Source organism: Apteryx mantelli, chromosome 16 (genome assembly GCF_036417845.1).
Source record: "Apteryx mantelli isolate bAptMan1 chromosome 16, bAptMan1.hap1, whole genome shotgun sequence".
Taxonomy (NCBI): Eukaryota; Metazoa; Chordata; class Aves; order Apterygiformes; family Apterygidae; genus Apteryx; species Apteryx mantelli.
Genome location: NC_089993.1, coordinates 17,146,016 through 17,163,444, shown reverse-complemented (window position 1 = coordinate 17,163,444; position 17,429 = coordinate 17,146,016). Strand labels below are relative to the sequence as shown.

The 17,429-nt window shown below is 41.7% G+C and overlaps 1 protein-coding gene across 1 annotated transcript in view; it reads right to left on the bottom strand.

Moving 5' to 3' along the window:
* SDK1 (sidekick cell adhesion molecule 1) overlaps nucleotides 1-17,429 on the bottom strand; it is a 432,196-nt gene that overhangs the window by 73,167 nt on the left and 341,600 nt on the right. Inside the window, exons 23-28 of the mRNA XM_067306719.1 lie at nucleotides 15,753-15,862; nucleotides 13,095-13,245; nucleotides 10,940-11,177; nucleotides 4,899-5,014; nucleotides 4,424-4,613; nucleotides 2,288-2,386 (exon numbers count right to left, since the gene is read on the bottom strand). Of these exons, the coding sequence (XP_067162820.1) occupies nucleotides 2,288-2,386; nucleotides 4,424-4,613; nucleotides 4,899-5,014; nucleotides 10,940-11,177; nucleotides 13,095-13,245; nucleotides 15,753-15,862 (904 nt within the window). The remainder of the gene's footprint in view (nucleotides 1-2,287; nucleotides 2,387-4,423; nucleotides 4,614-4,898; nucleotides 5,015-10,939; nucleotides 11,178-13,094; nucleotides 13,246-15,752; nucleotides 15,863-17,429) is intronic.

Here is a 17,429-nt window from a genome sequence, read left to right as displayed (position 1 = left end):
CGGGAATATGTCCTGAGTCTGGTTCTGTTCAATATTTTCATTAATGACTTGGCTGACAGAATTACTAATCTACTTCCAAAATTGGAGGATAACACCAAATCGCGAGGGGTTACAAGCCCTCTGAAGGACAAGACTATAACTTAAAGTGATCCTGGTAACTAGTAGAGAGAGTCTGGAATCAGTAAGACGAAATTCAATAAAGAAGCATGCAAAGGATCACACCTGCAAAGAAAAAGCTAAATGTACATATAAAACAGGAACCGATCGACCTGGAAGCATACTGCAGAAAAGGGGTAGGAGTTAACAGTGGGTCATAAACCTACTTAGTTACAACACCAGTGCTGCAAATAAGTCAAATCAGGGCAGTATCAAGTGTCCTGGGATGCGATACCGGGAGTGTGTTATGCAAGACACGGGAGTCAACAGTTCCCTCGTCTCAGCAGCGGCAGAGCTCTGCTGGCATGTTGTCATCAGTGTGAGGCATTAAACTTCCAGAAACATGAAAGTAATAAGGAAAACAAAGAACGATGACAATTTTGGTAAACATGGTGCAAGAAGAAAGGTTGAAGGAACTATAACCCTTGAGGGCAGGACCAGAACTATCCAGCTTAGCTGGCACCATGCGATATTTAGGCTAGATGTTTAGGGGAAAAAAGCTAACTGCAAATTTATTTAAATAGTGAAAGATTAACATGGGACTCTCAAAGTTTAGATGCATGTCAAGCATGCTTTAAGGGATACCTCTCACCTTTCCTTCCAATCCTGTACTTGTATGATTTTATCATCAACATAGTGGTAACAAGCAGGAACCAGTCGAGGATGGGATATATTGCACAAAGCAGTGTGCAAAGTAAATATAAAAAAGTTCCTACTCTGTGGAGCTTACAGCTTCAGCAAGTAAGGCAAAGTGCAGCCACGTAAGACATTGCAACACAGTTTGGATAGCAAAGTACCATTTGTACTTTCTCATCATTTGTATCGAAAGAATTTTTTTTTTCCTCCTTAACCACATCCTGTGATTCAAATCCCAAACTCTACCGAGAACAAGCTTATAGGACACTGCTCCTTAAAAAGGCAGTAAATCAAACACACAAGACAATTCAGACGTCAGGCTTCCTTGAGCTGCAGCGATACCCTGTGTGGTTCTGTCCCTGGCAGCTAACTGGTGCCAAGTTTCATGCAAACTCTCTCTTTCTTGTGCTCAGAAAATCCCTGCAGCTGCTGCCTGTGAATCACATATGATGATTTCCCTGCTGCTTCAGGTGCCAGGATCACCTCTTGAGCACTTCTGGAAACTACACACCTGAGGAAAGTTTGAGTTCTTGATTCAAGACTTAAACACGATGCAGGGATACTTAAAGGGATGCCACCAACACAGTAAAAATCAAAGTATGTCTCCTCCACCCCAGCAATGAACGCTGTGGGGAATATTCCTAAAAGACTAAATATAAACTTGAACTATGGCAGTGAAATCAGAAGCAGAAGGGTCTAAAAGAGCAAGAACTAAATGAAAAGCAAGAGTTTTTGTTTCTCCATTTTTAGAACTAAGATGAATCCTTGCCTGCTAGAACCACTATAAAATGTGTTTAACATTAGCACAGAACTCTGAAGACAAAATTGCTGTGTAACTATTAACTACTTTATTTTTAGAGGCAAGAATAGATTCTTACATTATAAATGTCTTCATGTTTAAAGTACAAGTAACCCCTGGTGTACGTACTGGAAAGGCAACTCAAGAGTAAGGGAGAAGGAAGGTAAGCAGGTTTTTCATGAATTCTCACCATCCCCGGCTGTTCCTGTTCCCCTTGATGGAAAGCCAAGCGCAAGATAACTCCTTGGGACCTGACAGATGGTATCATCCAAAGGAAGCAGTAAAGCAGAAGCACACATGAAACTGCAAAGTTTGGCATGCCTGGCAGAGGGGAGCGGGGGGAAGGAGAGGAAAATGCAGCTCTCCCCTGCTGCAGCTTATCAGGCAAATTGCCCAAAAGCCAGCCAAATGGGTTACAAATCCAAACCCAGATGGAAAGAAAGATGACAATTCAGACATAGTGCCATGAATGAAATGCAGTTCTGACTCAGGGAAATACATCCCACGGGGCCTGGCAGAATTTTACTCTCGCCACAGGGCATCACGTCTCTCAGCTGACACCAAGGTGTTTTCTTTCCTTTAGCCACGGATTTGCTTCCGTGTGGTTTCTAACCCTACGAGCAAGAGGAAGGCAAACCCGACAGCCAGCGCTCTCCCTGTTCGCCAGCCCCCGAGTTTGCTGCCGCATCTCCTTACCCAGAATAATGCCGTTGGGCTCCTCCGGCGGCTGCCAGACGATCCGCACCGACGTCAGCCTCACCTCGGGGAACACCAGCCTCACCGGTGGCCCGGGGGCTGCAAAGGAAGACAGAGATCGACCAGCGGGCATTACCCATCAGAGGGATTACAGGTTCTCTGCCCACTTGTGCAGAAGGCAGCCGGAGCTGTATCTCACCAGTAATAAATGGATGGTCAGGAGCACCTACACCCCTCCGTAATACACATTTATTCTGGGGAACTCTGTGGCCAAAAGCCTCCAGCACCCATGAACACCAAACACAAGACAGAAACAGGGCAACCTAGAGTGTTTTACTGCTCCTGTAAAATGACTTTAGTGGGATGCTCTGACAAATGAGTTGTGACCTCCGTGAGAATTATCTCCTAGCAGTGTAGCGGGGAGTCCCCGTGAGCCAGCCGCGTTACCTCCTCGCCTTGGCACCAGATAACTGATTACAGACTATGAAGTGAGTCTGAGTCACTGAGCTGCCTTTACAGAGAGAATTATGTGTCGGTTTCATCCGCTTCATACCTGTTGAAACTGAATAATATTCCTTCTCTGTGTCATCTGCCCCAGCTTCCAACTGCCTTGTGATTTTGCATGTGCATTTTAAACACTTCTGTCTGAGCAGGAGAACCTGAGGCAGGTTAGAGGCACTTTAATGCAGACGGTGGCTGGTGGCTGTACTGACCATCCCAGGTTCACAAGGTGAGGAGATGCTAATTCATAAATTTGCATCCGCAAAATTTCCCCTTCAGCACAAATTCCACCTGCAGTACTCCTGATGATACTTTTAATTAAGTTGAGCCCAGAGGAGACACAACATGTTTATATCGGGAGTACGGAGATGGAAGAATAATTTGTATCATTTGCCAGCATGTACTTAAGGAGGGAACTGCTGTAATGGGGTTATCTTAAACAAACAGTTTTTAAGTATTTCTCATTATATTCTGCTATGTGCAATTCTGCAAGCACTTTTTTTCTCCCGGCAGAGTCCTGCTAACAGTAACTTCTCTTTGTTCCCATTCAAAGGAAAGCCAAGACACCGCACAGGCAATACGCAGAGAAAACAGCTAGCAGAACGACTGGGAGCTGCTGCCCCTCTTCCCCAGAACAACGCAGGCTCCGGCCCCTTCCCTGCGCTCCACACAAAGTGCCGTTTTAAGCCAGAGATCTGAACGTGTTTTCAGGCCAACAAAATCACCTTAATGAAGCTGTTTGTGGAAACCAGTGTTTATTCCATTTCTTTTGGGAACATTTTGACAAAAAAAAGGGAGACTGGTGTCTTTGCTCATTTTCATTGGGAGTAATAAGGAGCAGCCTCTTTACACAGACATTATCTTTCATTGAATACTAAAACAGGTAATGAAGCTAAAGGTAACTTTAGCGTCTGCAAAGCCAAAAACATTTTAACAGCTGAATTAAATTTCCGTAAAAATCCACCAGCAGGAATGCTCTGAGCACACAGTCATGTTCAAACAGAATCGGGCTGGGCGGGGGGGGGATTGTTCCAGTTCTTTTAACACATCAAACCGCACTCAGGAATCCCTGAGCTCACGGGAAGCATTGGAGGGAATTACAAAGGGAAGCTGATACGATCATCTTCCAGGGTCAGTGTCTTAGTCTTCTGCAAAAAAACTGAGACTGAATTACTGAAGTTGCAAATTCCCAATCTCAGTTCAGCCCAGATAGACCCAAATTGGTTTATTGATTCAAACTGCAGCATTTTTTTTTTTTTAAAGCCATGATTGAACTTCACTAGGAATTCATAATTGGCCTCTAAAAATTCTCTTCAAATGAAATTGTCTACATCAATCTTCAGAGTACGAATATTTTTAGAAGTTTTTCCCCCCTTGATCAGCTGCGAAGAAAGAGGAAAAAGGGGCTGTGGTTTTCAGTGTTTTTTCCAAATCCTCAGCCCATGACCCATGGAACCACGCTGAGTTATACTGCGTAAGGATCAAGTCCTTGAAGTTTAAAATTGAAAAAAAAACAAAAAAAACCCCACACAAATAGCCTTAGTTTGGGTTATCATCTACACTTGTATCACTAAAAAATGGTGTGAAAAAAGATGAAATAAATAGGATATTTATTTTGGTATCCCATAAACTTACCATCATCCTTGGTTCTCTCTATAACTGCAGGAGAGCTGGGGACTCCATCTCCAATACGCGTGAACGCTAATACCTGGATCTCATAGAGCACGTATTTCCGCAGGCCAGACAGCAGGAAAGACTGAGTGTGGTTACCTCTTACTACCTGGCTCTTTGGTTCAGAGTCAAAATCTCTTGCCTTAAAAAGGATCTGCAGAATAAATGTATACAAATACAGAAAGTAAATGATTATATTGCATGAGTACTGCTAAAAAGGACTGAGCATTTTGGATTCCTCCTTTTCACCAAATACAAAATGAGATCATATTCACCAAGCAGATTGCCCCTTTCAAAACTAGCGCACTTCCTATATCTTTTCCTGGTGAGTTATGGAAAATATTAATATCCAACAGATGAATAATAAATAACAAATGCAAAAACATACCTAGGTAAGGCATTAAAGATCTAGTAAACATGACACTCCAGTTGCACGTACCTTGTAACCCAGGACGAGTCCGTTCTGCTCCGACTCGGGGACCGCGGCCCACGTCAGGAGGATCTGGGTAGAGCTCACCGCTTCGGCGGACACGTTTGCAGGAGGAGCAGAGGGAACTGGAATCACACGGCATTACAGAAATCAGAGCTAGGTAAGCCCTCCTAGATCATTTTGCTCCCTCTCCCTATCTGCTTAGGATTGTTCTGTAAAGGCCAATCACTTCTCTCTTTCCCGATCTATTTTTATACATCCCTTAGAAGAGTATTCTAACCCAAAAGGGTAGAAAAAAGAAAAGGCCTGGAACACATTCTAGACAATCCCTTCTTCTCTTGTATTCACTCTACATCATTTTTAAATTTCAGCCTACTTCACAATTTCTTACCATTTCATTGCAGAAATCACAATGTTTGTAAAGAGCTAAACATTCAACACTAATCACTGGCTACAGATAGACAATAAATACCTACAGACATGAATAAACTGCAGGTTCTGAGTATCCGCAGGAATAAGAATCAAGTTGAGATTGGAGATAGAAGTCTATTTCCTAATATTTCTTTCCCGTACATTTTATTTCCCTATGCCAAAAGCTGGAAATCTTTATGAATGGCAGTTTATCTCATGGTATGATCTGTTCTAACAAGTTTTATGCCACCTTGGCTTCCTATATTATCTGAAAGGAAATTATAGCATCTTGCCTAGAGTTAGCAGTAATTCCAACCACCGGATTGTGCCCAGGCCTCCCAGTTCAGAAAGCAGCACTTTAACCTCTGAGCCATCTGATTATGTGCTAGCACTCAGCATTTGCAATACATCAATTACAGACAGATACATTAACACAAGGTGTATTTTAAGAGACTGATATGGCGTAAATGAAAGACGTGCCTACTTCATTTATGTTGCAAAATTGGCTCTTACGAAACTAAAAACATCATTAGAACTGATGGCACAGGAAGACTGTAATTTTCTCTGACTCAAGAGAGAAGCAAACTTACATATTCTCATGCCATTAAAACCCTAACCACTGCAGAACAACCCCACAACTGCAAGTTATTGTAGGCAAGCTTAATACCACGCAGTTACGCAGGTAGCATCGGAGGCTATTTTTAAGAGTTCACATTTTATGCTGCCCTTTCACATTTTCTTCTGCGGCATTTCCAACATCTGAAGGGTACAATCTTTTTTTAAAGCATGATACACCTGTCAGAGCTCGGAGAACATTCGCCAAGTTATGTTACACAGGCACTTATGGACAGTAAGGCTTGATTAGGTCCTGAATATATCACAAAAGGGAGCACAAATCTCTGCCAAAAGTAATGCTTTCCCGGCTGTCCGAATGCAAGAGCAGAGCTATTGTTCTGAAGGCTAGCTCCTGAAGCTCCTAGCAACATGAGCAAGATAATGAGAATGACACCAGAATTAATATAAATTGGAAAAAAAAAATACACCAGCCCCCACCCTTGTGCACTCAAGGTTAACCACAGAGATAGTCATTTCTGAAACAATTTCCCCATTACCAATTAATTGGGACATGAGAAACAGAGCACCATCGCACGACAATGCAGCAGACTAAAATCCGATTTTTTCCTCCAACGCTGAAATGCCTTTTTTTTTTTTTTAATCTTCTCCTAGATTTATCCCCCACAAGGATATAATTATGTTAAAGGAAAATAGATTGCCAGGAGCCATGAATGTCTTTGGATAGCTGCCATAACTTTATCGGTAGATCTTCACAAAGAGCTACTCCCACATGAATCACTTCTGGAGAGAGAAAGGGTGGAGGTGGGTCGCAGGAAACCAGAATGCGTAGAGGAAAGAAGCCCATTCCAGCCACGATTATTTTCATTTTATCTGGTTCGAATCCTTTCAAAAAAGCAAGCTGTCTTATTTTATAAATATTTCTCTTCCTCTTTGATCAGCAGCCACAAGATTTCCCAAATTTAGAAAAGGTCAAGGCTGTGCCTAGGCTGGTTCTGTGCATGCATGCTTGCTTTGAGGCACATCTATGATCACGCTGCTGGTAGGGGAATCTAAAGTTAACAACGGAGAGAATGGTGTATCTGAAGATTTATTAGCCCAGGCTCCTCTTAGCCCTCAGTGACAGCCAGAGCAGCGAATGCTCTCTTCTCCTGGGAAAGGAATCTAAGCCCAACACTTAAACGGCAAAAATACTTGTGTTCATTGAGTGTTTTGCTCTGTTTTAATTCCCCAATACCGTTCTCATTTCAGTGTTGAGAATTTTATTCTAATAGGAATGAATGAGTTCAGAGCCCGCAACTGGTATTACGGATCTCGTTGTTCCCAATCTTTTATCAAGCAGCAGACCTTGCTTGGCTTTTTAGGAATGAATTGAAATGTCACCTTCACTTCTCTGACCCCTCTCCCATCTCAGGATATCTCGATTTAAAGTTTTGCAAGGCTGATTAGTAGCTTGAGTGAGGCACAGAGATCCCTCTCTTTCCTCTGCAGACTCCCTCCTCTAATGCTGGTTTGCTGTTACACTGTTATAAGCTCCAAAGCAGAGTTCTCATTAGTAACCCTGCAAGAACAGTACCTAAGCCAAGCAATGTCCAAGAAATCTCAGAGCTTTAAAGAACTGAACCAGAAATACTGAAACTAAATGATTAGCTAATCCAGCAAACCGCCAGCTGCAGGATGTACTTTAGAAGATCAAACATAAATTATAGAGTTACTGGTGCTTTGCACTGGAACTGCAATGAGAACTCAAATTTTTAAGGTTATCCATGTTGGCACCCAAGATTATGCACCCCTTTCTACCTCTAACATAACCGTATTTAATATACGGCAAATGATCCTGGTTTAGGTCTCTAACTGGGCCAAAATCAGCTTTTGATAAGCTGGTCTGTATTCTGGCTTTCTGAGAAAGCTAGATAGTGTGATGCAGTGGTTCTCTCCATTTTCACAGCTCATTTTAGCTGAACAACCATTACTGCTTTTTCAAAGTAAAAATTAAGCTGGCATACTGATATCAGTAGGAGGTGCAAGTTTAGAGCTATGTCTGTGGCAGAAGTAATATAGCTGCAGTATGCAACCATTTTGCCTATAGAGTTGGATACCGCAGGCCAAATTCTCAGCTTGTATAAACTGATAAATCTCCGCAGCGACATTGGACCCCATACGAATTTATCAAGCGACGCTTTATCTCACCACAGCAACTGCTTCATGAAGGTCAGTCCCTGAAACATCAGGAGATTGATCTTTGCCATGGATATGTGACCATGCTTGTGTAGTAGCTGATTTTTTAAGACACTGGCTATGCACGTTCACGTACCTGAATATTAGGAGCCCCAAAATATTAAGGCAGTGGGTTAGGTGTATTTGAGATGAACTGTTTGAAAATAAGAAGGTTTATATTTAAAAGGAAGCAGTCCTGTCAAGGTTGTTTTACTGCATTAGAGGTTGTGTTAGCATTTTCTTGCTTTCTGTATATTATACCTAAGATCATTTACAATTTATTGAGTGGAAACTAGGCTTGTTGCTCTGCAGTTATTTTACACTGTAAAATTAAATGAGTTATTTAATTTCTAACATTACAAAAACTTTTTGCATTGATAAAACCTGACCTGTTTAAAAATCCTAAGTCATTCCACTCTATCTTCAGCTTCCTGCAACTGTAGTCCAGATTTTCCTTTTAGGGTTTCCCACTCGTTTTTTAAACCTGGGTCCACAAAACCCACAACATTATTTATCCTCTCATAGTTTCAAGACACTTTTTTATATTTGAGCACTTCAGAAACCAGAGAAAACCTGTAATAGCATGCTCCTTTACTGTTAGCATGTGTACTCAGCTATTAGTGATATGATCACATACCCTAAAATAAACAGAAGTGTTTAAGTACAGCTTTATTTTTAATAAAAAGTTTGGATTTTCGCTGCACGGTCATTAGATACCAAGAGCTAATGCAGTGCTTGGGCTCTGACTTCTTAGGTTCCTTGCATGGTCTAAAACCCAGGACTATAAGTTCTGCCACTAAACAACCATGTGATCTTAGGCAAGTCACCTCTGGACAGCTGTGAGGGATGTTAAAAATCTGCAACACCTGTCAAAATCAACTTCCCTAAGTCCCTGCATCTATAAAATGGAAACAAACAACTGGGAGACTTGCTTGTAAAGTACTTTTAAAACATAAGTATGTAAGTGATAAATATAATTTTTCTTATAGTTCAGAAGACAGACCTAAAAAAATTGCTTTTGACCTCCTTCTCTGGCTTCAGGTATCTTTTATTCTTATTTTAACCCAGTCTGACTGTGCATACACATTGATTGCAGATTCACTGAGGTTATTTGCTCTAAACGCAGTATGCTGCTATGTCAACATTTCTTGTATATTCTAAATCTAAAAAGATGCAGCCAAAAGTCTGAGCCCTGAGTTGCTCTATTCCAGAAATCAAATGTTAGTATCAAAGAAAATACATTAAAAAAAAAAAAAACCACGAGTCCTTATGGCCTAGATCACAGCTTTGCATTATTTTGATCCTGGTTTCAGTTTGCCTCCTATAATCAGTTCCAAGTCAACCTTTTTTTAATGCTGCAAGAAGAAATGCCAAATACACACATGTAACCTCTGATCTTTAGATGCTGAGCAAAAGCACTATAATCCTAAGGTTTTATGAAATCACTTAATCTTAGTATTTACTGTATTTCAAAAGAAGTGTTTGAAGAGCAGTGGAAGGGAGAAAATGGAAAATGCAGAATCTTTTTATTATGACACAGAACACTTCAAAACTATTTTGTCTGGGTCATATAATCTTTAACTCCAGTGCAAACATGCCGTGTTTAAAATACCTCTGGCAATAACTTTCCAATTACTGCTTCCCCCAAAACAACATTTTAATGGAGGGGGATGACTTTGTTTAGCTTTTCCCTCAGCCAGTTCAAATAAGAGCTGTCTGATCAACGGACCGAATCCTGCAGCGTATGAGGCATTCACATCTCGCACTAAGTAACACTGCTTGCTACAAAGCACACACAGACGTTCACTTGTGTGTCTTTAAGTGCACAATAGATACAGTACTAAATTTCAAAACACTTTTTTATTAAGAAAAATATGGGGGAAAAAAATGAAGCAAAATGTCCATGTTGCGGCTTGCTTAAATACAGGTCACAAAGAGCTTTTATTATTTAATTTTTAAACCATACAGGTCATCCATTTTGTTATTCACTTGCAATAGATACCCAAATTTATCAGTTGGTTGTAGAGCAGGTCTGAGAAATAGGTTTTGTGGAAGTTAACAGCTAGACAGCAGCTTTTCAAGATCTGTCTTTAGTATTGCTGCAGAACTAACAATAATTGACTGCTGCCTGAAATTCTGAGTTTGCTTACTTCTGATATTTGAAGGCCCTAGGGTAGTATACACAGATCAGGCAGACAATACAGTACCTGTGTTCGATGTGCATATGAAGGTTATGTCTACATAACCTTGTGCAAACAATTTTAGCAGCCAGTTTTGAAAACGTGTCATCTAAAGCTTAGATAATTACCTCATTTCCATATGGGTAATCAGCTCTCTTAAATAACTTGTGCCCTTCTAGAAGTATTTGGTTCTTGAAATTAATTTTCAGATAACCACAGCTGCCTGAAACTCTGCCCCAAACCAGAGGCAGACAGGGAAAGGGGGAGAATGAGGGGCAATGGGGCTACGCGGGAGGGAGAGGAAGCAAGCCACGAGGGATGAAGAACGAGAGAGCTGCTCAGGGAGAGAGGCTTCATCTTGTATTGCCCATACTGCTGCCAAACTGGAGCAGGAGTGGGGAGAGGTTGTTTTGTTTGCTTTAAATAAATAACCTACAGCTTTATACATGAAAACATGGTAGGAGCAAAACAAACAAATAAATTACAGAACTCCCTCAAATGTCTTCATGTCCTTTTGCCTTTAGTGAATGCAGAGACTGCCTTTTTCTTTCATTTTAGATTTAGTAGATCAACAAGCAAAAAAAAAAAAAAAAGAGGCTGAGTAACATGACATAAAATACTGAAATCTGCTGACATGTTCTTCACAGCAGACATTATCCTTTGACTTACCGGACTCCCGTGTACGACCTCGCACTATTTCACTCCATGGTCCTGCCCCGATGGCATTGAAAGCCTGGATTTGCAGTTCATATTCTGTCCATTCCTCCAGATCTTCAATCGTGTACTCTCTCTCCAGCCGGTCATTAATAACCTGCGTCAGCGGGGCAGACTGCAGGTCCACTCGCCAAAACTTTATCCTGTACCCCACCGATTCGGGATTGCCATTATACTGCGTGTCGGGGAGGGGCTGGCAAGCGAGACAAAGAAAAAGCACATTATCATACAGCATGCATCGCCAATACTTTCCAAACTATACGCCAAGGTTGTCTGAACTCATATAAGGTCACAGGAAAGCAAAACGTATTGAAGGGGTTGATTTTTATTTACAATTCGTGACCTCTAAATGTTTCCGTCGCTTGAAATATTCTTTTAATTTTTACCTTAAGTTTGTACCAAATAGATGTGCTTGCACAGCTATGCCACTTGCTGCGGGTGTATCAACAAAAGTGAAACCAATACGACAGATTTCAGGTCTTTATGATTAATTATGGAAATGCATATGATAAATTGCTGAGCCATATGACAAAATCAATTTATCGTGCATTTTTGACTTTTTAACTGACTCTCGGCCTACTCATTTATCAGCAGAGATTTATTCTAGGATTCTAACTCCCCAAGCAATTTCCGAGATTAAAACATGAAATAATTAGCCTGCTTCGAGAAGTTTCAGAGTTTTTCCCTGTAAGACTCTAACTGCATGATGCCAAGGGTGACTGCTATTGAGCCCCGCACCACTGGCAAAGTTTGACGTACATTAACATTTCACAGCTTAGAAGACTACAACCTGCAGGCAAACAGGGCTAGAAATGTGACCCTTATTCTGTTGGAAAGAGGGAATTCCCAGCTCCCAGGAGGACACTGGTTCACCTGTAGGTCTTGAAAAGGAAAGATTAAACTTTTTTGAACACTGGTGATACTAAGCAGGAAAAAGGTATGCTGGGGTCATTTTCGGCTGCGGCTGTTGCTCCCCCTGAACCCTGCACAGTCTGACTCGGGATAACCAGGTTTCCTGACAGCACAGTGGGAAACACACTTGTAAAAGTTTTCAAGAGTCTCTAAAAGAACCTTGAGTTAATTTTGATGTAAGATATACGGCTCTGGATAGAGTATCTGAGGTTGCAATAGGATCCAAAGGTTTAACAAGGCAGGCACGGTGTTGACATGGTAAAGCCATGAATGAATTATGTGGGTCCTATCAAATGAACTGCAAAAGCTTCTCTACGCATACGGAGGTGACACCTTTACGTTTGATGTTTTGGTCTTTCCAAGGATCAGAAGCAAGTTCTGTTTCCCATTGAGAAACGGGAATTGTTTTTCTCCTGATTGCAGAAAAAATCCTCTTGTTTCTAGCCCGATTTCAACTTCCAGCCATAATAAGTTTACAGACAGAAAAGCTAACATTTGGGCAAAAGGAAACCTGTGCTTCATCAACTTCACACCGCAGCAGCCCCAGCGGAAAACCCTCCCCTTACAGGGGAGAAAAAGAACCGTTTTGGAGCAGGCTAATTGCCACACAAATCCCGCTGTAACAATTCTGCAGGCAACCGAGACCGTCGAAGGGGCACAGCACTTCCACCGAGCTCCGCACCTCTGCGATCAATCATTCGTTTTTACATTTCATCACATAACGCCATAACCTTTCACGTAAATACAATCTTCCTACGTGAATACAATGTGAGACTTTACTGTCTTAGGACGACAGCTACTGCTATTCGGTACCCGCCAGATGACTGTCAGCGGCCTGCGGGTACCTTCTGGGGGACTGTTTTGCACCAAACCAACAGCTGAGCCCTAGGAAAGTGCAAATCGGCTACAGTATTATATTTCTGTCCCACATGTTGACCCAGAGCGTGGAACCAGAGAGTCCCAAAAGCCCCGGTTTTACACACAGGCATGCGTTCCCCCGACGCGGAGGCAGAAGCAGTGGCAGCAGGCAATTTAAGTGATTAATAACGCACTTAAGGTAAGGCTCAGCTCTCAGGTTATTCTGAAAGCAGGGAATAATCTCGCTCTCGCTTCCCATGCCAACTGCAAGGAAAAGGCGTTCCCGAGCCCCGTGCTCCCGCCTCGGCGCCCCGCCGCCGGCCCCGCGGCCCCGGCTCACCACCCAGCGCATCCAGAGGCTGGTCTCGCTGGCCGTGCGCACGCTGGCGCTCCCGGGGGCGACGTCCGGCGGCGCCTGCAGCGTCCGGATGACGCGCGACGGCTGGCTCAGGGGGCCGGGGCCCGCCACGTTCACCTGCCTCATGCGGAACCTGCGGAGAGACACAGCGGACGCGTCCAGCGGCCCGAGTGCCGGCCCGGCCTCGCAGGACGGCGACAGGGTGTGTGCGTGTGGGGGGGGGGAGCAAAGTGGGTCTTTCGCGACGGCCCCCGAAGGGCGCTGCGGCAGGCGGCCTTCGTGTTCGCTGCCGAGTACTTTATGACGACTGTTTTAAGATCGTCGCAGAAAGAAAAAGGAAAATCAGATTAGCTTAGGGTCTACAAGCAGTTTAGGCACTTGCTTAAGAAATTTCTGTTAATTATACCAAGTCCGATGAGCTTATGTTTGGCAGTAAGTGATTTTCTTTTGCAGTGCTTGTACAATGCATTCAGAAAGGTATTAAAATATCAAACTTTGGAAAGTCTCATTCCATGTCAATATAAAAAATATATATTGGTGATAACATTTCCCCTCAATTATGGGTTGAAAGAAGCTGATTTTTCCCCGTGCTGCATTTTCAGTCTTCCTGCGCAAGAAAGATTAAGTTATTTAATATGGATATGCTTCTCAAAAAATACCCGTCTGCTTGAAACAGTCTCTTCTACAATAGAATTCCCCACTGGGTCACAAAAGATTTAGAGAAACCTTTCTTTCAAGACGTACAAAATAATTAAGACGTGCTGAATATTTCAGATACTCTCACCTGTCATAAACACGAAAAGATACTGCAGTTAGAGGCATCCAATTCTTGCCCATAAATACATGACCTGTTCCTATTAAACACTTCATTTTTGGATACCATGACTGAGCTTGGTAAAAGGTTCTATCTACTATCATCTATCTACTCTAATCTCTCCCTAGAAAATGCATTAAAGAAAACACATTAAACAACTACTGTCCTTGATTTCACTCTCAAACATTGGCACAAAATACAGAAAAGAAGCTGGCTGATAAAGATGCAGTCTGATAATTAGCTCTCATGATTTATCTCCTCAGCGGATAATGACTAAAGCTGCTGAAGGACAACAAGTTTGGCATTTGGCAACAACTTTCTAGGTTTCAGAAAATTATATAAAATTACTTGACACTGAAGTGAAAACAAAAAAAGCTCATCTTTGTGTTTGTGTGTGAGAGAGGAAGTATTCTAGACAAAATTCAATTGCGTGAATTATGATGGAAAAAAAAAGAGAAGAATTGGAAGTGAGAAAGGTGCAAGTGCCAACCAATGCAACTTGGATCACTTGAGAATGCAATGGGCATATAAAATCAGTGCAATACTCCAGAAAAAGAACAGAGACGTAGCAGTAAAAGAAACAAACCAAGAAGTACAATAAAAAAAAATTCCCAACCTAACATACACTTCCTTGTTATTTGTTATTTCAAAGACATTTCTCCTTGCACCTGCAAGGTGTGAAAGTCATATGCATTTTGTATGTTGAACTCTGGTACAACTTACACTTACAGCATCTCTTTTTTGATTCAATGATAGTTAACTTACAACAGAGTTTGCAGAATTCACTGCTGTTTTTTCAGCTTTAAGGGTCCACCTCCATGAGGAGAGCAAAATCCAGCTCCTCAACCTGAAAATAATTTTCCTAAAGCTCTGTCCTAGAAACCTCTGCTCAAGTTGCACAATTTTGAAATAGCTTTTAGTAAAAATCTTAGTCCTTGAAGTGAGGTGTAATACATTTCAGTGGGGGGTTTGAGAGAAATCCAGTGTGTTTCTGGACTTCTGACTAAGCCAAAAAAAAATTGTGTACCAGCACTGAATTAGCTGTAAGTGATGTGAACTTTACTTTGGTTACACCTTATTACTTACTAGCTCACAACAGCACACAGGCAAGCTAACAGGCCTTTCAGCCAGGGGAAAATGGACAAAGTTCCTAGTAAGCTGATTTAACACTTGCTGCTATATCTTCTTGTCAACCAGCCTTTACATCAGGAAGCTCTTCCATGAAAGCATTTTTCATTAGGATTGAGCATCTCAGATTCTCAAATCTTGTCCATACTAAAACAACGCACCACTTGAATTGTATCGATTTAAAAATCAATCTCATTTAACTGGGGTGCACTCATAATGTAGGTTCACCTCAGTCAGCTTAAGCCTTCCATATATCTATTTAGCTTAATCTGGTAAATTCTTATAAGCAAAGGTTTCATCTAACTGATGTTATTAAGCTACATCAATAAAAGTACATTTAAACTGATGTTAATATGTAATCACAAGTTTGCACCAGTTTAACTACAATTGATTTGTTCCCGCTTGGTGTTACACTGGTGCACTCTTTAGACTAGGAAAGCCTCAGGATATCAGTTACTCATAATACCATTCCGCTGTGCACTTGGCTTCCCTATTTTAATGTTATGAACCATATCTTATGCAAATTCCAATTAACAATATCAGACAAGTAATTTTAAGTATAAACTATGGAAACAGTGAAACCTTTTCCCTTTTGTTCAGATTACAAAATACAGCCAGCTGTTTCTGATTAGGAAAGCTGTTCCATGCAGCAACTTACTCATTTATTCATGCTGCAGTTAATCACCAGCTGTTCTTACCTGTAATGAGTGTAAGGAATAAGGTTTGGTATCTCCAGCATCTGAGCATCAGGCTCATTCTCCACCTCATGGAGATTCACCCACTCTTCTTCATCACCCAGCACACCAACCTGTACATGGGAAAGATAAGAACAAATGCAAACCCGACAATACAGCATCCGCATTTGCAACGTGTGTTGTCACTGCAGTCGAAGGGCCGATACTTTTAAATACATAATATGTAGCAAATATTTATTTTTATATGAAAAGGCACTACTTATTGGTAAAATGGCTGCATAGCCAAGTGTCTGTGCATGTGTTAGGACTTCACTGGGATTCTCTATTAGGACGTATTCTGGAAAAATACCACGTGAGAGAGCGAAGATCCTGTTATCTTTCACTACAGCTCCAGAAGGCTCTCCCTTGATCAAGATGTAAGGACATAAAAAATGTCCTTCAGGGTGAGACCAACAGTCCAGCCAGGCCAGTATTCCAGCTCCACCAGTGGCAACAGATATACTGATTTGAGAGAGCTGCTCTCCCACTACCTGCCTGTAGTCCAGTCCCCTCACGCTACTCTGCTATCCACAGCCATGAAATGAGGGGTGTTAGAGGGTATATCCATGCCTATTCCCTTTAGTGTTTATTTATGGACTTAACATCCATGAATTTGTCGAATCCTTTTTTAACCTGCTAACCTAATCTACTTCCACAGACTCCTATGGCAACAAATTCCAGAAGTTCATGACCCACTGAGGAAAGAACTGCTTTCTTTAAACTTTTTAAAATAGATCCCTTAGGAGTTTGATGTGGGATACTAGTTACGCATAGACATTGTCAAGACACTTGATAGGCAACATAGCCCGAAGTATCTAACATTTCCCCAAGTATTTCAAATAGAAAAACTGGTTTCATTCACTCTTTTTTCCCCCCCTCTTTCCCCTACAGGAAAAGCCTGATTTATTTATAGATGTTTGAGTACTTTGCTCACCCAGGAGTTGCTGTGCTGCATATTTATGTTTGTGCATGAAGAAATGACACAAGGAAAATTAGGCCAAAGAAATAAGTTGTGCCTTGCATTGAGAGAGGGAGCCGCTGTGATCTCTCTAGCAGAGGTCAGCTTCCATGGAGGGATATGCTTGCGAAGGTCTTTCAGTCTGATGGGTATCAGGGACACGGCCACACACCAAAGAGCTTATAAAATAGATGGCACTGTAGATTACGGGCCTTTCAAAACGCCCAACCCCAACTGTGCTATAGAAATTTTAGTAAAGTTCATGGATACAGAGGCTTAATTAATCAGCAACTCGCACAGGTTTGCAAGGTAAAACAGAACAGCCCTAAACTGAACCAGAGAACAAAGAGATGATAAAGAGAATTTTTTGAAAGAACTACATGAACAAAGAAAGGGGGAGTGGATTGATTTTCAGTCACAGAGACATAGGACGCTTCCTGATTAAAAGAGTTTCTGATTAATTTTGTAGAAAGACTTTAGTAAATGGTTATTTTTGCAAAACTCCTTGCTCTTAACGGCACCACCTCAAAGCACTGCAGTAATTGTAGAGCAGCAATCCGTTGCGTTTCAGAGACTGCAAATAATTTCCAGCAGTGAGTCAGAGTCCTCTCTTTACATTCGAAGAACAATAAGAGCTTTTAAAAATATTTCTTGCAAAAAAGACCACAGGTTTCAATGGCTAT